Consider the following 17,650-nt stretch of genomic DNA (forward strand, 5'->3'; position numbering starts at 1 on the left):
GGGAATTACCCCTTCTTTGCTTGTCACTTAAGGAAATAATCTGGGAATAATAGCAAAAGCTGCAGTGCACTCCCACAGCAACAAAGACAAAGAGGGTCTGGAAAACATTATTATCATAAGGATTTGACAGAAAGTCACTTCGTATTAGTTTCCATCCCTACATAAAATAGCAAAGCAATATGGAATTGAATTCCGCTGATGAGAGATCTACAAAGTGAAATTATAGAAGTAAATAAAGTTGTATGATTTTTCCTTTGTAAAGTGCTCTTTGAATAGGTAATTCTTATAAACCTATGCAGGGATATGCATTGGACTAAACAACATGCAAACCTCTGCAAGGTGTCCATATTGCAGTGAAGGGATCGGCTCACACTTTAGGCCTATTGTTTATATTTTTGGCCTTTTCAGCCCTTCCTGCCATTATATGACTCCAGGGCGAGGAATGTTCCATGAACCTGGTAGCTCAGTCTGAACCTGAACCAGAGAGCCACCGGTGCCCAACAGGATACACATCCCCGCTCAGATTCCCGAAGGGTATCCAAACATTTCCACTTCTGTGTTCTTTGCTCTGTGGCCAAAACGACCTTAAGCGTTAATATTTTACAAAGGAAATCCACACGTCTCAATGCTGCTTAACCCAGAGAGCTCTCCTCAAGTTAACATCCACAAACGTGAAAACACCGAGCCATGGCCTTGACATTACTTTTGCTGCCTGGAAATGTGTGTTGTTCTTTATCAAGGTTTGTGTAACTACCTGAGAGGGAGAGTTTTTTTTAGCACACCGCGTCGGCAAAGGGCTCCGAAGCTGTTTGTTATTCCGCGGAGTCGGTTTTCTTCTGCCTGGCCGGCCCGGTCACTAACCATCTCATTTGAAGTCCTCACCTGTTTACTGTTTCATGGAGAGGCTTCGGGAGCTGTGCTTTTCCAAGACCAGGCAGAGATGATGAACACTGGGGCTCACACAGGTCGCACCACAGTGCATTGTGAAACATCTGCCGAGCTCGTCTGAGGTGAGGTTTTCAGATGTATAAAAGATTTACTTTAGGAAAATGTATCAGAAAGAAATAAAACTGCTGAAGGACCTGACAGCTGTGATAAAGGATTCCAATAATCCCAGCACTGTAGCATAAGCAGCGCAGCAAGTATTAAATGTTTCCATTCTACTTACTTATGAGATTCGGTCCTAGTATCCGTCTGAATGAAGCTGAGGCAACTACTCTGTTAGTACACTTTAACTAATTATTTGAAAAAATGGTGTCAGATATGTTTGAGATCCACAGAGTTAGCACTCTAAGGTAGTACATTCCAATTAGGGACAACACAGTTCATAAACTTGGCAGTATATGGCGAATGTTTACAATGTAGGTGAGCGTGGCACTTGTTTGTTTAACTGTAATACCCTCCAGCCTTAACACTCAGGCTGGTCCATTTGGCACAGATGTGAAGCACTAACACCACACTACTATGTCATATGTGGTCCAGATGGATACAACGCATATGCCCCAAAACTCTCCCAACTAACCTCCTCTAACAGAAATCAATCAATTTGCAGAGTGTGTTTATTTGACTCATTCAACTAATATCATTAGATTGATATGGTTTGACAAACATTGATGATTTTTACATACCATCCACAGCAAAATTGTGGATGCCAGTTATCAGGCCAACTGCCTCACTGACATGCTAGCTAGGGCAAGCCGAGCTTCCCCAGTAAGCAGTGAGATATTCTTAACCCAGTGCAGGAGTGCTTGAGCCACTAACCTCATCAGCCTCACAGCTTTGTGAACAGTGAACTGGACTGGAAGAGGAGTGACTCAGCTGCAGCCCCCACTGCTCCATCCATATTCATGACATTAAAGTCACATAATAGCCTCAGAGCTCTCAAATTGTGCTTTCATTAAGCAATCTGTCATGTGTTAAGGAGGAAACCAGTCCTCACAGACACATACTCGTCTAAAAAATGGGATAAGCAGCACAGTATATAGGGAGTAAAATGACCCAGTGAGGACCTTACAGAGGGATGCAGAATGGCTGAAAGAAGTTTCTGCAAGCTCGTCAATTACCCGCCTGGCCGCCCTAGTCTGTTTGTACTAACAGAACATGACATCAGCCCCGGCTGCCTGTCCGCTTGGAGATGGAGCCTCTTGTCCAAACGCAGGACAAAAACCGAGGCTTACTTCCTGACGGCCATGACTCATACAAAGATGTTCTACTTTAAAATGTCAGTGTGAGGACAGTTGGATGATTAAGAGCCCAAAATACCAGCAGTGGCAGCATGGTTATCAGCACATTCGAGCCTGTGCATTCAGTGCTGCACCAGTGTATAGATAACCTGACTCTCGCCAGATGTATTTCGTTCCGCCTAGCTCCACTCATCCATCTGGGATCAATCCATTGGAGAGGTGTTTCAGAAGGCTGGGCCTTATCAAAAATGCATTGGATAAGCCACTTGTCCGTCATCTATTGACGTGCTACTTCAACCACTCACATCAAAGCCAACCCGTGACGCTGAGAACAGTCTCACAGTCGCTTCTACGCTACGTCACATCTATAAAACTCCTGCCCTGCGTCCTGATTGGCTCTACCATAAAATCTGGTGCCGAAATCACTCTCAACAGAAGCGATCCCAGATGGATGTGAGTGGAGTTAGGCGGAGCTAGGCGGAACGAAATTCATCTGGCAAGTCAGGTTAGTGTATAGATGCATTCAGGGCCGGTTCTAGCCTACTACATTTGGGTTGGCTGGTAGAACTTTTGAGTGGGCAACATAGCAAAGCGGTGAAATTGGATCAAAATTGACATAAACACGAAACACAAAATCTTTAAAAATGGCCAGAGTTTTCCTTTAAAGCATCAGCTGGGGTGTTTACATAGGCCTACTGCACAGCTATGTACCAGCTAGCTACCATGACACTCAACACCAACTCATCTACATCCAAGCTGGGTTTGAGGCTGCACACTGCGCAGATGCACAACTGAAAACAAAAAACATCTTGACTTTGTTTGGGTGGGCCTGGAGCCGGCCCTGAATGCATTTTACAATGTTGCCAAAACGAATGACCAGTCTTTAATCCTAATCCAGATCATATGCTCACTCTGGGTTTTACATTCTGAATGACTTACCTTGGTTACCTGTGGAATCTGTGCTTACACTATGATCACTGTGTTTATGCGGAGTATCTGTGTAACGTCTCAGAAGCTGTTGGTTTGGCCTACAGTAAAACCACACAGCTTTCAACTGACGTCAACCTGCCTTTATCACCGTCATCACCCACAGCGAAGCATGAAGTGTTAAATCTCAGTGGGTCTGCCATAATCTCTAACCGCGTACAAACCCTCATATGTGGTCAAACCTGGCGCGTTTTATTTGTTTGATGTTTCATGAGCTTTGACCTCCCCCCCACACAAACAAATATTGAAATTGAGGCTCAATTTGCACGTGCACGTGCACACACTCACACACACACATTCATATTAAGGCCGTGTCAACACATGGCTGAATTCCCATCAGTCACCAGTCCCGTGCTCTGAACCTGACACCTGTTGCCGGCTGTCTAGACCCCCACCCCCACCCGTGTGGTCCCAGTGCATCCCGCCGTATCTACAGGAGATCAGTGCTGGCACGGCCTATAGCGCACGGCCTGAATATAAACCTGGGTCAGCAATGCAGAGGAATGTCATCCAGACTGCACGCTCTCCCGGACAGCGTCGGACACAAACGATGCGGATCAAAAGATTTGGGCTGCGTTGTCTTCATCAGCAGTTCAGCAGCTCACCAAAACAATTAAGCTTCATCGGCCAGCACTATTTTATAACATGCTTCATTTAGCCAGAGAGGCAGGCATGCCAAAACCCCTTGGCTGGTATGCAATACCATAATGACAAGCGAGGTCCAAACTACATTGTATTATACTGTGGCAAATACCCTGATGGACAAAAAACACACACACACACACAAGAACAAAGAGGAGAGGAAAGTGTGCAGTGAAAAAACTGTGTGGACTGAGCCAGTGAACTGCCAGGCTATAAGTTAGGATGAGGGGGCTTGCCGATATAAAAGCTAAAAAATATGTGTGTCCAAAAAACCAACTGTGATTTTCTTTAATGTTTCCAGGGTTGTATGATTATTGCCACCAAATGAATAAGGAATTCTAGTTCCATCTCCATCACAGAAATGAAACTGCTCGAGGGTCTGGCCACCATCTTCCAGTTATTCCATAAAATGGGACATTTGAGCTAATAAAAAACTACAGTGAGAACACCAGACAGTCACAGAGCAGTTTCCAAGGCAAGACACACACACACCCACACTCAGACACACACAGTCACACACACACACATTAGAATTTGAGCACAGCGGTGAGGAATCAGAGTGCCAAAGTGAGCCACAGAGACGACCTGTGGGTTCGTCCAGCCAAACTCTCATCCCTCGCTATCCCCCCACCCCCACCCCACCTCCCTGCGGACCTCACTTTTCATTCCAGACGAGCCCTTCGTTTAATTAAGTCTTGAGATGGATGCGGCCTTTCACTCTTGCTGCCAGTCCCCTAAGTGTATTTATGCAGCCGGGCCAGCAGCTCGCTCAATGACTCTGTCATTCATGCACAGCACAGGGAGTCTCTTTACTACTGCAAAACCAGCCCGCTCCAGAGAGCCGGCCCCGCCGTCCACTCTGGGAGGTGCCCCGCTGTCTTGAGTCAACAGATGACAATACCATGGGTGGGAGAAGGGAAAGTGCCCAAATGTCTTAGCTTCAGCGCATCACAGGATATGTTTAACAGATCAAATGGTGGCGGACAATATAATGAGTTTAACATCACCATGGAAAAATAAATATATATTTTCAGGATCCCACACATATTACTGTTGGCTACCTAATATGTTAAGCTCACAAAATGTTAAGCACACAAAATCAAGTTGCTGATCAGTTCAAACTTCCGTTTATACTTTTTGTATAAAGTCTTTACTAATCTGATCTTATTCAGCCACTTCCTGCAAAACCTCAGCTCTAAGTCTACAGCAGACATTGTAAAGATTCAGTCACAAGATAGAGCTATGCTGCTTCAACAAACAAACTACTTCTTAAGAAAAACATCAATTTTGTTTATCGAGCTGCCTGATATGCCTCCAGCTGATTCTCTAGTTCTCTGTATTGTTGGAGTGCACTCACCCTCCTTCTCTGAGAAAGTCTCCAGCTCTGTAGAGTGTTATCCGGCTGCAATAGTGAATGAGTGAGTGTGTGTGAGTGTGTATGTATGTGTATATCCCTCCCCTCCGGTGGCTCGGGCTCTTCCTGTCCACTCTTTGGCCGTGCTGCGTTCTGTTGTGTAGGACTGTGCTCGAGTGGCCTGCCCTTCCTCCACTGTGCCAACCCAGTTCAGCCAGCCAGCTTTTCAGTGGCCTCTCTACTGAGAGAATGTTTATGTAAGTTGTGTGTGTGTGTGTATGTGTGTGTGTGTGTGTATGTGTGTATGTGTGTGTGTGTGTGTGTGTGTGTTTGGGGGTTGGGGATGGGGGTGGGTGGTGGGAGGTGTTTGTGCATTTGAGGGAGGGTGTCTGTGTGTTCTCATGTGCATGTGTGTGTGAGGGGGAGAGAAGAGAGAGAGAGAGAGGGAGAGAGAGAAAGTAGAGAGCAAGAGTTAGAGAGAAAAAAAGTGGGTGGGTGGAGGAGAGGGACAATGCTTGTAGAACTCTTGTAGAACTTGCTAAGGAATCACTAACCTTATTTCAGTATGTGTGTGTGAGAGAGAGTGTAAGAAAGAGTGGAATGGTGGTGGTGGTTGTGATGGGGGTGCACATCCTCTGTTTCACTCCTCCAACAAAGGTGTGGTCTCTTCTTCCTGAGGTTCATGCAGGACAAAGGAGATTGGGCTCCTACAGATGAGTGACTTCATCCTCACATTTCAAAACAGACGGGGCTGGGCGTCTCACCCCTGCTCACACACACCCCAACCATGAGCCTTGACTGAGAACAACACAGAGGCTGCCTGAGATTATGGGATTGTAACACACCTGCACAGCACAAAGAGCAAGGGACAGTTTTGTTGCTGTTGACGGCCTTGTATTGTTTTAGGACACAAAATGCTAAAACCATCGGGCTTCCCTGGTTGAATCAACTAACCGCATGTTTTCACACAGAGTGCAAACTCAAAACAATAACCTCAACACAGCCATTCTTATACATTACCAGCACCTGTCTTTGTTTGCAGGAACTGTTCATGGTTGCTTAGAGATCCATGTTGGAGTTAATCACTCATTTCCTGACGTTATCCTTCCTTTCCTTCTCTCTCTCTCTCTGTCTGTCGCTCCCTTTCTCTGTTTCTGTCTCAGAGGAGTGGGCACACCCACTGATTTACTGGCCAAGACTCAGGCCTCTTGTGACTGCCCCATGCTACCTCATAGCCCTGCTCCTCTGTCTCAGTGGCAGTTTTCACTGACTACAATCATTATTCCTACAGTCAGATGCTTCACCACACCATCCTCCACAGCCCTGTCCGTCCGTGGCAGCCTTAATGTTTGTGCTATTGAAGACGGCACTGCTTAGCCTAAAAGTAACACAATGTAACATCTGAATGAGCTTTATGTACTCTTGCCTGCATGAGTAACCAAGACAACAAACAAATAGATGAAGAGAATGGCATGAATATTTGATGTAAACCCATGGATAAGAAAGTGGAGTTGGCTGGAAGGCAAAGCCAGGACTGACAGACTCATTCCCCAGAAATGCCATGACATCACATTTATTTCCTCAGAAAATCTTGCAGCGTAAGAGTGAAAGCATCTCTCTCTCCCCCCTCTCTCTCTACTGACCTAAGCCCAGCCTAAAAGCATAAGCCCTGCCAATATGAGTTTCTGAGGAAGAAAAACTGAATGGCTAGAACAGGCTTTGCCTCTAGGTAAAGAGTTGATTCACAGGTGCTATCTTGGATGACACCATCATTGGAAAAACTATACCACAGACAGACACACAGTATCTTTCATGTTATTTATAGAATGTGGACCTTTAATGTAATATTATCTTTGCCTTCTGGTGTAACTATTCTGCATGCACGCAGGCTAGTGAAGACATTTGAAGGATTGTCTAAAGCTTGCATGATAGCAAAACTCCAGAATACTCCAGTGGGCAATGCTGACATTTTAAATCAAGTGGATGCTTCGAGAACTTTACCATAACCCAAGAGACAGCGAGCGCAGACATTTAAAACACGAGGCAGAGTGTGAATTCCTGATGAAGCAGAGAGACAGAGCAACGTGGTTTTGTTCTCTACCTTAATGTCATTTTATGTCAACAGCCCCAATTTCCTCCTCGTGAAATGACCATTAGGCATGCTTCTGGTGAGTTAGTCTGGGTTTATGAGAAACACACCGTTATTCTTATGTAATGTTGTAGATTACCTTGCTGCTCGGTTGTCGGTGGAAGGGTAAATAAAGTTGCCCACAAATCCAAATTGTGAACTGATCTTGATTCTATTGCATGAGTAAACTCTAGGTCTGCCTGAATCAGGCCCGGAGAGAGAGAGTGTGTGTGTGTGTGTGTGTGTTTACTGAAGCCTTGCCCTGAGCTCCTTGGCTATGCTCCAGTATTTATATTTAACTATTCTATTCTACCCTGGGGCTTGGTGGCGTCCGCACCATTGTAAAGCATTTTGTTTTCAGATGGGAAACACAGAGGTGTTCTGAGCCATCAGCAAAGAGAAACCCATCTGCCTCTGGGGGATTGAAGAGGTGGAGCTAAAGCCTCCATAATACTCTGACATCCACCGTCGATCTTAGGTTGCACGGGTGCACTTTTCCAGCTCGGAGCGGCGGGCGCGCACGGACAGTCCTAAAAATACACCTAGGGAATTTGATGGGTTCCTACAGGCCTGGCCGCGGCGAGGATTTCTCAAACTGGGAGCCTGCCAAAAGGATGTGACACGTAAGGTCTCCCGTGTGACAGGCCGGGTGAGCGGTGCACGGCACGGGGAGACACAGATGCAAGGAGCAGCGGCGGAGGGGTCCGCGCGCCCGTTGACAAAGCCGAGCTGATTGATCTGGTTCACGCGTGCCCCCGAGCAGGATCTCTGGTCTGCCGTGCCGATGTGACGGTTCACTACACACCCTAGCGAACGAGAGGAAGCGAGGGAAGGACTGTGCTTACAGAGGAGGAAAAACTGCAGATTGCATTACAGAGGGCAGGAAAAATTCTGGGTGGTTGAAGGGATTTTTTTCTCCCTTTTTGTATGTGCATGAGTTCCTACTTAGGGTCACTAACAGGGGGAGACAGCTGGGGACATGGTGAGATGGAAAGTTCTTGATTCAGAGGATGGTGTGGTATGTGATATCCATTGGAGATGATGAGGGGGCACAACATTAGAGTGGGGAAATGCCACACCCAGCAAACAGAAAGCCCAGCGCAGCAGTAGACCGGTCCTTATGTTTGCTGAAACAAGATCTACAACATGAATATCACTAATGTTTTTGATCAAGATGCTAGTATATGTCATTACAAATCAATGTCTTCATAGACTCCAGACAGACACAATGACAACTTTCATGAATTTTGGTGAGCTAATAAGAACAAAAAACATGTGAGGGAACATGACCGTCAGTTCGGCAACACTTCAAAGCCCTGTTGATCCAACCACTGGACAAAGCAGAGAGGAATACTGAAAAGGCAAAGAAAACATTTGAGCTAAGAGTGAAGACAGATAGGGCAGAGATGAAAAAGCACTCCAAACACACTAGGGGAGGGTGAGGAAGGCGGGGAGGAGGGGGGGGGGGGGGTGGGGGGGCAGGACAAGGTCACACACAGGAGGCCTGAAACGTCTGACCAAGGAGGAGGAGGAGGAGTGAGAAATCATGCAGACACTCCTGACAGCCGATCTGATACCGGCACCATGTTTGTTGTTGAATCTGACGCGCTCTACGTCTGCAGAGCCATTCATGTTACTGAATAGAATCTGTCATTTGTCAGATCCTATCAGAGATGCGGGAGTATGAGATGCTGTATGGGTGTGCGAAAGAAAAGCTGCAACAAGGAAAAAGGCGATGTGCAATTACATGTACAGATTTACTGATATTTGCAATGGGGTGACTTTAAACCTTAAGAACACAGGAAATGTCTCTCTGTTTGAGCTACGGACAGGGCACAGTGCATGCAGCCTTTGTTTTCTTGGCCACCCTTGAACACTTGGTTATTGACCAAATATCCATTGTTCAGTCACGCTGCACGCACACATACACACCCAACTGAAAAACATGTGCTAACAAGCTGAGACAGCTTACCAAATAAATAAATAAATACATTTGTAAATAAATAAATAAGCAGACAAACAAACATGGACTCAGCCAACAGTGAGGTTAGACCTCATTAGCATCTGCCATTTGGAAAAAAGGTGAATTCCATCTCCTGTGCTTAAAACGAGAGTTAACCATTAACAGTGACTGCATTCCTAACCTGCTGCTGAGCGCTTGATGAAAGCGTGCCGCATGGTTCACTGGCCACTGTGGAATCACTGGGTAAGGTTTCATATGGCCAAAGCTAATCTCATTGGCAACATTGCCAAATGGACAAACTCAGCAAACTCTTTTAACAGCCACAGAGCATTCCACTGCTGTTTTGCTATTGTTTCTGTTATTAAATCTTGTTATTGTTTCTTTCTTTGTCAAGAAGAAGTTGAGCAACTAATGGCATTTCGCTACATTCTACTGTAGTATCTCTCTGTCTGTGACCAATGAAACATGAGTCCACAAAGCACATTTAACATTCAGACGAGGCGAGGTGAGACAACACAGCCCACTCCACTCAAAGCAGGCACTCTGCGTGTAGTGTGACTGGTGTTTGCTTTATGGCACACCAGCATTCACCAGACGCGGCCTGCATGAAACGAGGGATAAATCTCGAAGCCGGGCATAAGCTGGACTGCTCCGCTGGCTGGCGGACGGCGTTGACCATCGCAGTCCTCTTGGCCAAGAATGTGGAATCAGTAACAGATGACTTTTGTCAGACTGGCTCGGAGTTCTCCCGACCAGCAGGCCAGCTGTCTAAGTGCTAGACAAATAAACCGCACAGGGCAGACAGGCAGCGGTGGTGGAGGGGTGGGGGATGGAGGCTGCACCGCAACCCCCTCCTCCTCCCTAGGAGCCAGCCCCGAAGGCTCCCTGACAACCATGGTTGTGCTCCCTCCAGCTATTTGTTCTATCTTTCTAAATAGTGGGATATCATGTGGCTCACTAGATGTCTGTTGTCAAACTAGATGTAACACATAGTGGTACATAATAAGATGTTGCCATGCACTGGAAAATAACTAACTTCTCAACTTCTCTCCATCCCCTACTCTTGAAACTTCAAGTCCTTCATGCTCTCCCCTTGGTTGCTCACAGTAATTGTTGAAACTCAGATATTTATGTATACATTCTTATGTTCTAAAGCCATATATTTATATATACAGTATATATATATATATGTGTGTATATTCGATCAAAAGCCATTGTTTTCCTCTAGTAGCACTTTCACATCGATATCCCTCCCTCTCCATTTCAAATTCTCTGTGTCATGTGGCTCCATGACTGCAACATGTTTTCCTCACATGAAAGTATGACGCCTGCTCCTCCTCTGTGGTGTGTGGAGTAGCGCCCCTCCCTCCCTCCCTCCCAACCACGGAGCCCAGCAGTTCTGTGTGCGCCTGCCTGGGAACATTATCCCCGTCTTCCCGCAGCGGCTCACAGGCTCCGTTAGCGCCTATGGCCAGGGAAGGATTAGAGATTAGAGGGCCGCAGCAGAGGCCCTCACCTCAGCCACCACAGCCATGTCTAGAGCTGCAGCTCAGGGGAAAGTGACCACAGCTGACATCTGGGAAGAGAGGCAGACTGGAGCAGCACAGAGGATAGGGCTCGGTTATTCACTTTGTTCGTTTGTTTGTTTACACATCACGTTAAGTGAGCAGTCCCCTCGTTATTCCTGTGCTCTGTCGTCAGACCTAGCGTAGCTCTAAAGATTCCTAAACAGCTGCCCGAGTGCTCTGGACAGAGCCGTGGCTGCGGCTGTTGTGGAGGCTGAGAAGCTGAGGGGAACATCACAAGCCATCACCTAAATCACTCCCAACAAGCAGCCGGCCTGGAGACTAACTTGAGTGAACAGCTGTTTGGGATGAGCATTGTGTGTGTCCGTGTGTGAATGAGTAAGAGTGTGTGTGTGTGTGTGCGTGCCATGGAACTGTGCATCACTTGTCCCAGGAGCTTAAAAAGAGGGAGGGGCGGGAGGAGATGGAGGGTGGGAAGGAGAGGACAGCTTGGGAGGTGCTGTTGCAGACATCGTGCGGGCTGATTGGCTAAAGCAAATGTCTGTCTCGGCATGAGACCACACAGCTGTCAGACTGAATCACTTCCTGTGGATTAGACTGGCGTGGTGACACATGGAGATCGGCATAATTGCTGCATTACATGGATACTTTGGGACAGAATTAGGGAGGTTAGTTATGCAACTAGAGAGTGGACCTGCGTGTGGGAGACACAAAGAATGCGAGAGAGACAAAAAGAGACATGTTGAGATAGTATTGTGTGTGTATGTGTGTGAGTGTGTGTGTGTGTGTGTATGTGTGTGAGTGTGTGAGAGAAAGAGCAAGACAGCAGAGTGGTCATGCACAATGGTCAGCTCTTCAATGAGGGGCATTAGAACACAGTTAATTAGAACTCACCATTGTGACATGTTGGGTTCTGCAGAGCTGAAAAGGCCATGACCTACTGATTCACATTCTGTGTTATCATCAGTCAAATTCCTCCTGTTACACAGTTGTATTGCTGCCTCAGTCACTTGTGTTAAGGGATAGAGTTATTTACAGCAAACTATGAATGTATTTGGTGTGGGCTGAAAGATAGGTAAAGACCTGAGGGACTGCTTATTAGTCATGGATACATCTTGTAAAGAGCTGGCATCACCAACAATAACCATGGACACTTAACATACATTCCATCTAGCATTGTGCCATTAACATCCCTAACCATGGAATATTCACAAAGACCAATGTGGTATTGTATACTCAATACTAGCAATATAGTTAATGGAGAACGTTTCTACTCGTTTAAATAACAAGGGTATTCAGCATTATGTGATTTGCTAGGCCTTAATTAGTGTCCTGTAGCTCAAATCCATGCTTTAGTAGTACAACAGAGATGGGGGAGGACAGGGCTCCTTCATTATCCTATGTAGGAGGTGATTTTGTGTGATGCATACAAAACAGTGCACTAAGCCATCCTCAAATATCTTCTGACAGGCAGACACACACACACACACACACACACACACACACACAACGGCACACACAATACACATACACATATTAGAGCTCACAAAACTCAATGTCCTTCTCTTATGCCTTGCATATGACATCCTCAGCTAAAATCTTGTGCTTGCGTAAGCTTGGATTATGAGTAAGAATGTGTGAGTTTCTTTCTGTAATTACAAAATTCACACACACACACGCACACACACACACACACTCCAATAAAGCAAGCAAAGTCAACTCATATTTAAAATGACCTGTTTCTATCTTTGGCTGTGAGGTAGTGGCAAGTAGTAAGTCATCAGAAAAGAACGGGGCGAACCAATTCAGTGTTCCAGAAGATTTACTGAGGGGTGTAATGGAGGACATTTTCCCGTGCCACAGAGCAGAGAGGAGAAGGGCAGCTACACCACTCGGCACTCGGCACTCGGCACCGAGCCATCATCTAATTATGATAAATATCATTTGCTTTCCAGATTTTCTTTTACACTCCCACCACAGTCGGGAAGTGCCACAGTTAAAACGGAACATTTAGTTTCCTCATTTTAATGCACAATTAGCACTGCAGCTGTGTTAGCCCTACAGTATGCAGGACCATGAGCAACACCTCCGATTACCTTCGGAGATGGCGATCTGAACTACCGTCGGCCTGCGTTTGAGAAACAGATGAAACGTTTCTACAGCAATCTGGCTGCTGAGATGCCCCAGGCAGTGGCACATCTTGCCCAGCTTGGAGAGTGTTTAATCTGTAATCAAGAGGAAGATATCATGGCTGGATAAACGGAGGCATATGCTTCAGCGGCAGGGGTGAGAAAGAAAGCCCCACGCAGGCGTTCAAGCAACTGCCCAGTCGCAAGGCTGTGTCCTCTGCCAAGCCCTGCAATCTGCTCTGAGCGCCTGAGATCACCGATGAAAAACGGTATCATTAAATGCGTCATTCACAGATCACTGGGCATGATGAAGACAAACAAGACCTCGCCAGGGAGCAGGTACATGCAAGGCAGCACTGCCCACCACCACAGTAGTAATGTGACTCAGATTGCAGCCACAGTAACGCTAGGAGTCATGCTATTATAGTATTAGAATTATAGATTTCCAAGCTAAGAGCGCTGTGAAGTACATAAAACTATACATAAGTAATTGCCGTACTATCTTTCAATATGCCCCTGATAAAGAATGCTTTATGGTGGCTAGTGGTGCTCTAGTAATCATAAAAGAGACTGTTCAAATAGTATATTCCCTTGACTTCCTTCAGTCATTCTATTTTCAGAAAAGAAACAACTTTTGGACCAGAAGAGCACATGTCATTCTACTGAAACACTGCAAATTACACTGATATATATAAAAAGAAAACATTGTGTTGAAAGGTCTGGTGGACATGAGGGTGGGACTCGTGACCACAGAGCTCCACAGGAAAATGACTGTCAGAGTGAGAACAGGGGACGCCTGAGGGGTGGTATAAATCTGGACTGTTGTTTCCAGCCCCAGAATGCAGTGGGGCCTTTACAGGGAACTGTTTTTTTCCCCACTTTTCAGGCGAGATGGAGCCTTCCGGGCTGTGTGGGGTGGAACTGCCTGTCCAGCCAGCCAGCGCTGGAAATGTCAGGCCTGTACGGTGGCGGCGTGTGAGGACTGCAAATGTCTCTGGGACAGGCGGCCTGCTGCTGGTGGGTGGGGATGGGAGACTTCTGGCACATCGTTTTCCGGTGGTCGGGTGCTGACAGAACGTATCCGGCGTCACCCCTCGAAAATGCTGAATTGCATTGTTGTCAAGATCACTACGCTTTCCCGACGTGTACAAAATCATGCATGATGATTATATCACCCATAACAAGGCAAACTTGTGCTCTGTGCTCCACCTGGTGGCATTAGACGCATGCACGAATGCCTGAGTGGCGGATCTGGGTCCACAGCATGGCTCTCTGGCAGACGCTGCCTTGTGGTAATGAAAGCGAAGAGGGCGCCAAGATGATAAAGTCAAAGAGAGTCAAGAGGGCTGGTGTGGAGCTGAGACCCGTGGGTGCCACCACCACGCCGCAGGCTCACTGGGGGCATTCGCACTCCCTGATGTGAGCACCAGAGCCAAAGAGCCTGCTGGGGCTCCAGGCCCACTCTTTTCAGTCCTGAGTGCAGCGCCTCAGCCACTGTCGCTGTGCAGCGCAGCACTCTTCACTCCCCAGAGCTCACCAGGGCACTGACACGCTCGACCTTCCTCCAGGGTACCTAGCAGACAGCGCCACAGCACAGCTGCTTTAAATGCCAACTGTATGGAGCCCTACACACGTGTACACTAAACATCCACAAAGCACAGAGCGACTCTGGCAATGAAATGGCCATGTACAATGGCTTTAGTAAACAACACACAGGGCTTACAACAATAAGGTAACAATACGCTCAGAGGTATTACTGCATTGTCAGGCAGGGTAAAGTATTTTCATACTTCATATAGGGAAGACGATACATCTGTTGGCTTGGCAATTTCATCAAGGTTACATATGCATACATAGGTATCGATATGATTGTGTGTCTATGTGTATTAGTGTGTGTGTGTGTGTGTGTGTGTGAGTGTTAGTGTGTGAGAGAGAGAGAGTGAGTGAGTGAGTGTGTGTGAGAGAGAGAGAGAGAGAGAGAGAGAGAGAGAGAGAGAGAATGTGATGATCATGACGGGAATGTTACTAATCAGCAAAGTGGACACTGAAAGCCCGAGCTGCTCCTTAATCCCCCACATGCAGAGAGGGCATCCGGTGAACAATACCAGCGGGACACTGCTTCAGACAGGAATGCCCAGTACTTAAAGACCCACTCCTCAGGCATGCTCATCTAAGCTCAGGTCATGCTGTATGCAGTGTGTGAGTGTGTGCACAGAAAGATAGTAAGAGAGAGCAAATCTGAGAGAGAAGGAGGGATGAAGAGAGAGAGCAAGAGAAAGAAAGAGAGAGCAAATCTGGTGAAAGAGTGTGTGTGAGACAGGAGGCATCAACAGACAGGAAAGCATGGGAGCACCCTGCAGTTGTATCCTGTTGTGCTACAGACACAATTGAGCCATTTACATGACAATGCAACATAAAGGCATGACCTATTTCTCACCACCAGGGGTGATCTGTACAGTGTGAACCTCACAACGTAAAAAGAACCTACTGGAGCCCTGCCAACCCCACTTAGCATGTGCACTCTCTTTAACACAGAGCGAGAGTGAGAGAGAGAGTGTGAGAGAGAGATAGAATGTTAGAGAGAGAGAGAGAAAGAGAGATAGAAATCTACAGAGAGAGAGAGAGAGAGAGAGCACAAGAGAGCATATGCATGTCCATATCATGCTCTGCTCCTACCTTTAGCCAGGGGTGAGACACTCCTGTGGGACTCGTGGTGGCCAGCCTGCTGCTGCTGGAGCGTGGCTCTTGGTCTGACCAGGTTGCCCTCGCTGCCAGCCCTCATCAGCCTCTCCCCCACGCTCAGCATCCGCGAGCGGCTGCCTGGTGGCTCCTTGCGGCCGGACGACTTGGAAGGCTTGGCCAGGCGTGACGGCTTGGACATCATCTTTGACTTTTTCCAGGGAAGGGTTGCAGAGAGGTGCTCCAGGACTGGCGATCTTTTGGCGGGAGGGCTGTCTAGTTTGTCCTGCAGAGGTCACTCGTGGGATTGAGAGCGATAGGGTGGAAGGGAAAGTAAAAGAAAGTGGGGCGTGGGGGTGGGAGAGGTCAGGTTACCAGGTGACCCTAGAGTGGAATGAGGATTCTTCTGGGGGGCAGCACAGCGTTCCTGGTTAACATCCCGCTTTGGTAATGATCGGTGTCTGATGAATGTCACGCCCCTCTGGAACCAGAATATCTGCTCTTCTTCCTCTGATGTTATGATAGCCGCTTGTGTCGGACGCGGAGGCCGGAGCTCAGACGCTGCGTCTTTAGCAGTCTCTTTCCCCCTTCCCTGGCTGCTGGAGACTCCACATGTGTAACGATGAGGATGAGGATGAGGATGAAGATGAGGATGAGGATAAGGTGAGCTCTCACAGCTCCGCTCCCCCAGCTGACGGGTTCAGTGCTTCTGCGTCCCGATGCTTCCGCTCTGCACTCCGGTCGCCTGTGGTCGTCTCTCACACCGAGCGCTCTGCTGTCTCAAACTCAGTTCGCTCTCTCACACACACATGCACTCACACTCACATAAACACACAACGCACATGGTAGTGTCCAGCGCTCTCTCTCTCTCTTTTTCCTCACTCCCTCCCTTTCTCCCACCAACCACGGTCTGCCCACCACTGTCCAGCTCTCCTTAATCACTTCACTCGCTTTATGAAGAAAACGATCCCTTAATGATCCCCGAGCCTGCCAAAAACTGATCCCTAATCTAGCCGCGGCCGATGCCGGTCAAGCACAAGCCAGCCACTGCGGAGCATAATCTCTGAGTGGAGTGAAGTCTGTGCTCGGTTTTAACGAGACGCACGGCACAGATGATTACTGTTTGACAGTTGCTTTGCTGTGGCTCTGCTGTGTGCATGCACTCCAGCAGCTCTGGCTAAGCCCTACACACGGCAAAGAGAGAGAGAGAGAGACAGAGGGAGGGAGAGAGAGAAAAAGAGAAAGAGAGGGATGAAGAAAGAGGGAGAGAGAGAGAGAGAGAGAGAGAGAGAGAAAGAGAGATAGGGAGGGGAAAAAAGAGACAGAAAAGGGAAAAGGAAGATTTACTCTCCGGTGCCCTTTCCTGATAGGCTGCCTCAGGAGCTCTTCCTCCCACCTCCCCCACAACTGATTCCAGCTCACAGAGAAGCCACATAGAGTTCAGTTGAGCAGCAGAACGTCTCAGGTAGAACAGCACACACCACACAGCAGGTGGCCATCAGAATGCACACGCCAAACACTTTGCTCTCTAATGGCAAACAAATAGTCAGGGCACACACACAAAATGTGCCAGAACACCAGGGTGAAGAGTTTAGGGTTGCCAGATGCTTATGGGGGTCTGGAATTAAGTTCAACTCTAGTGGATGGAACATATGTTGAAGCTATTGCAAGGAGCACATGCTGGAGCATTGATAGTATGCACATCTCCAATCACTAGGACACTAGGGCAGTTTTGCTTTAAAATAATATTTTGGTTTAACACAGTCTTCAGTATTTGACACAGATGCATGCTGTGCATTTTAAGAAATATGAAAAGCAAGGCATTCTATTTTGGATGAAGAATGTACGCTAATTTGCAGTGATGTAAGGTTGTCTAAATCACATTTCGATGATTCAGAGTACTGCAAATGTAAAATGACAGGAAAGAACATTCCTTTATTTAGGGGTGGGCGGGGGGATATAGCCACTGCAGAGTTTTGCTGTGATGCCTTCTTGCAGGACAGCACTTCATTAATGAGTAATATTTGGAGGCAGTTTTCTCATCATCACATGCCATTTG

At 47.2% G+C, this 17,650-nt stretch overlaps 1 protein-coding gene across 6 annotated transcripts in view; it reads right to left on the minus strand.

Annotated features, from left to right (window-relative positions):
* The window catches only part of si:ch211-207d6.2 (sickle tail protein), a 54,092-nt gene extending 37,603 nt beyond the window's left edge, over positions 1–16,489 (minus strand). For 2 of the 6 annotated variants that reach the window (XM_048245526.1, XM_048245520.1), the window contains exon 1: positions 15,589–16,488. In XM_048245526.1, the coding sequence (XP_048101483.1) occupies positions 15,589–15,796 (208 nt within the window). In that variant the 5' untranslated portion in view covers positions 15,797–16,488. Of the gene's footprint in view, positions 1–5,169; positions 5,306–15,588 lie in introns of those variants that run through there. The other 4 variants (XM_048245534.1, XM_048245556.1, XM_048245565.1 and 1 more) reach the window with 4 other exon arrangements.
* Positions 16,490–17,650: the final 1,161 nt, after the last annotated feature.

Source organism: Alosa alosa, chromosome 1, assembly GCF_017589495.1.
Source record: "Alosa alosa isolate M-15738 ecotype Scorff River chromosome 1, AALO_Geno_1.1, whole genome shotgun sequence".
NCBI classification, from domain to species: Eukaryota; Metazoa; Chordata; class Actinopteri; order Clupeiformes; family Clupeidae; genus Alosa; species Alosa alosa.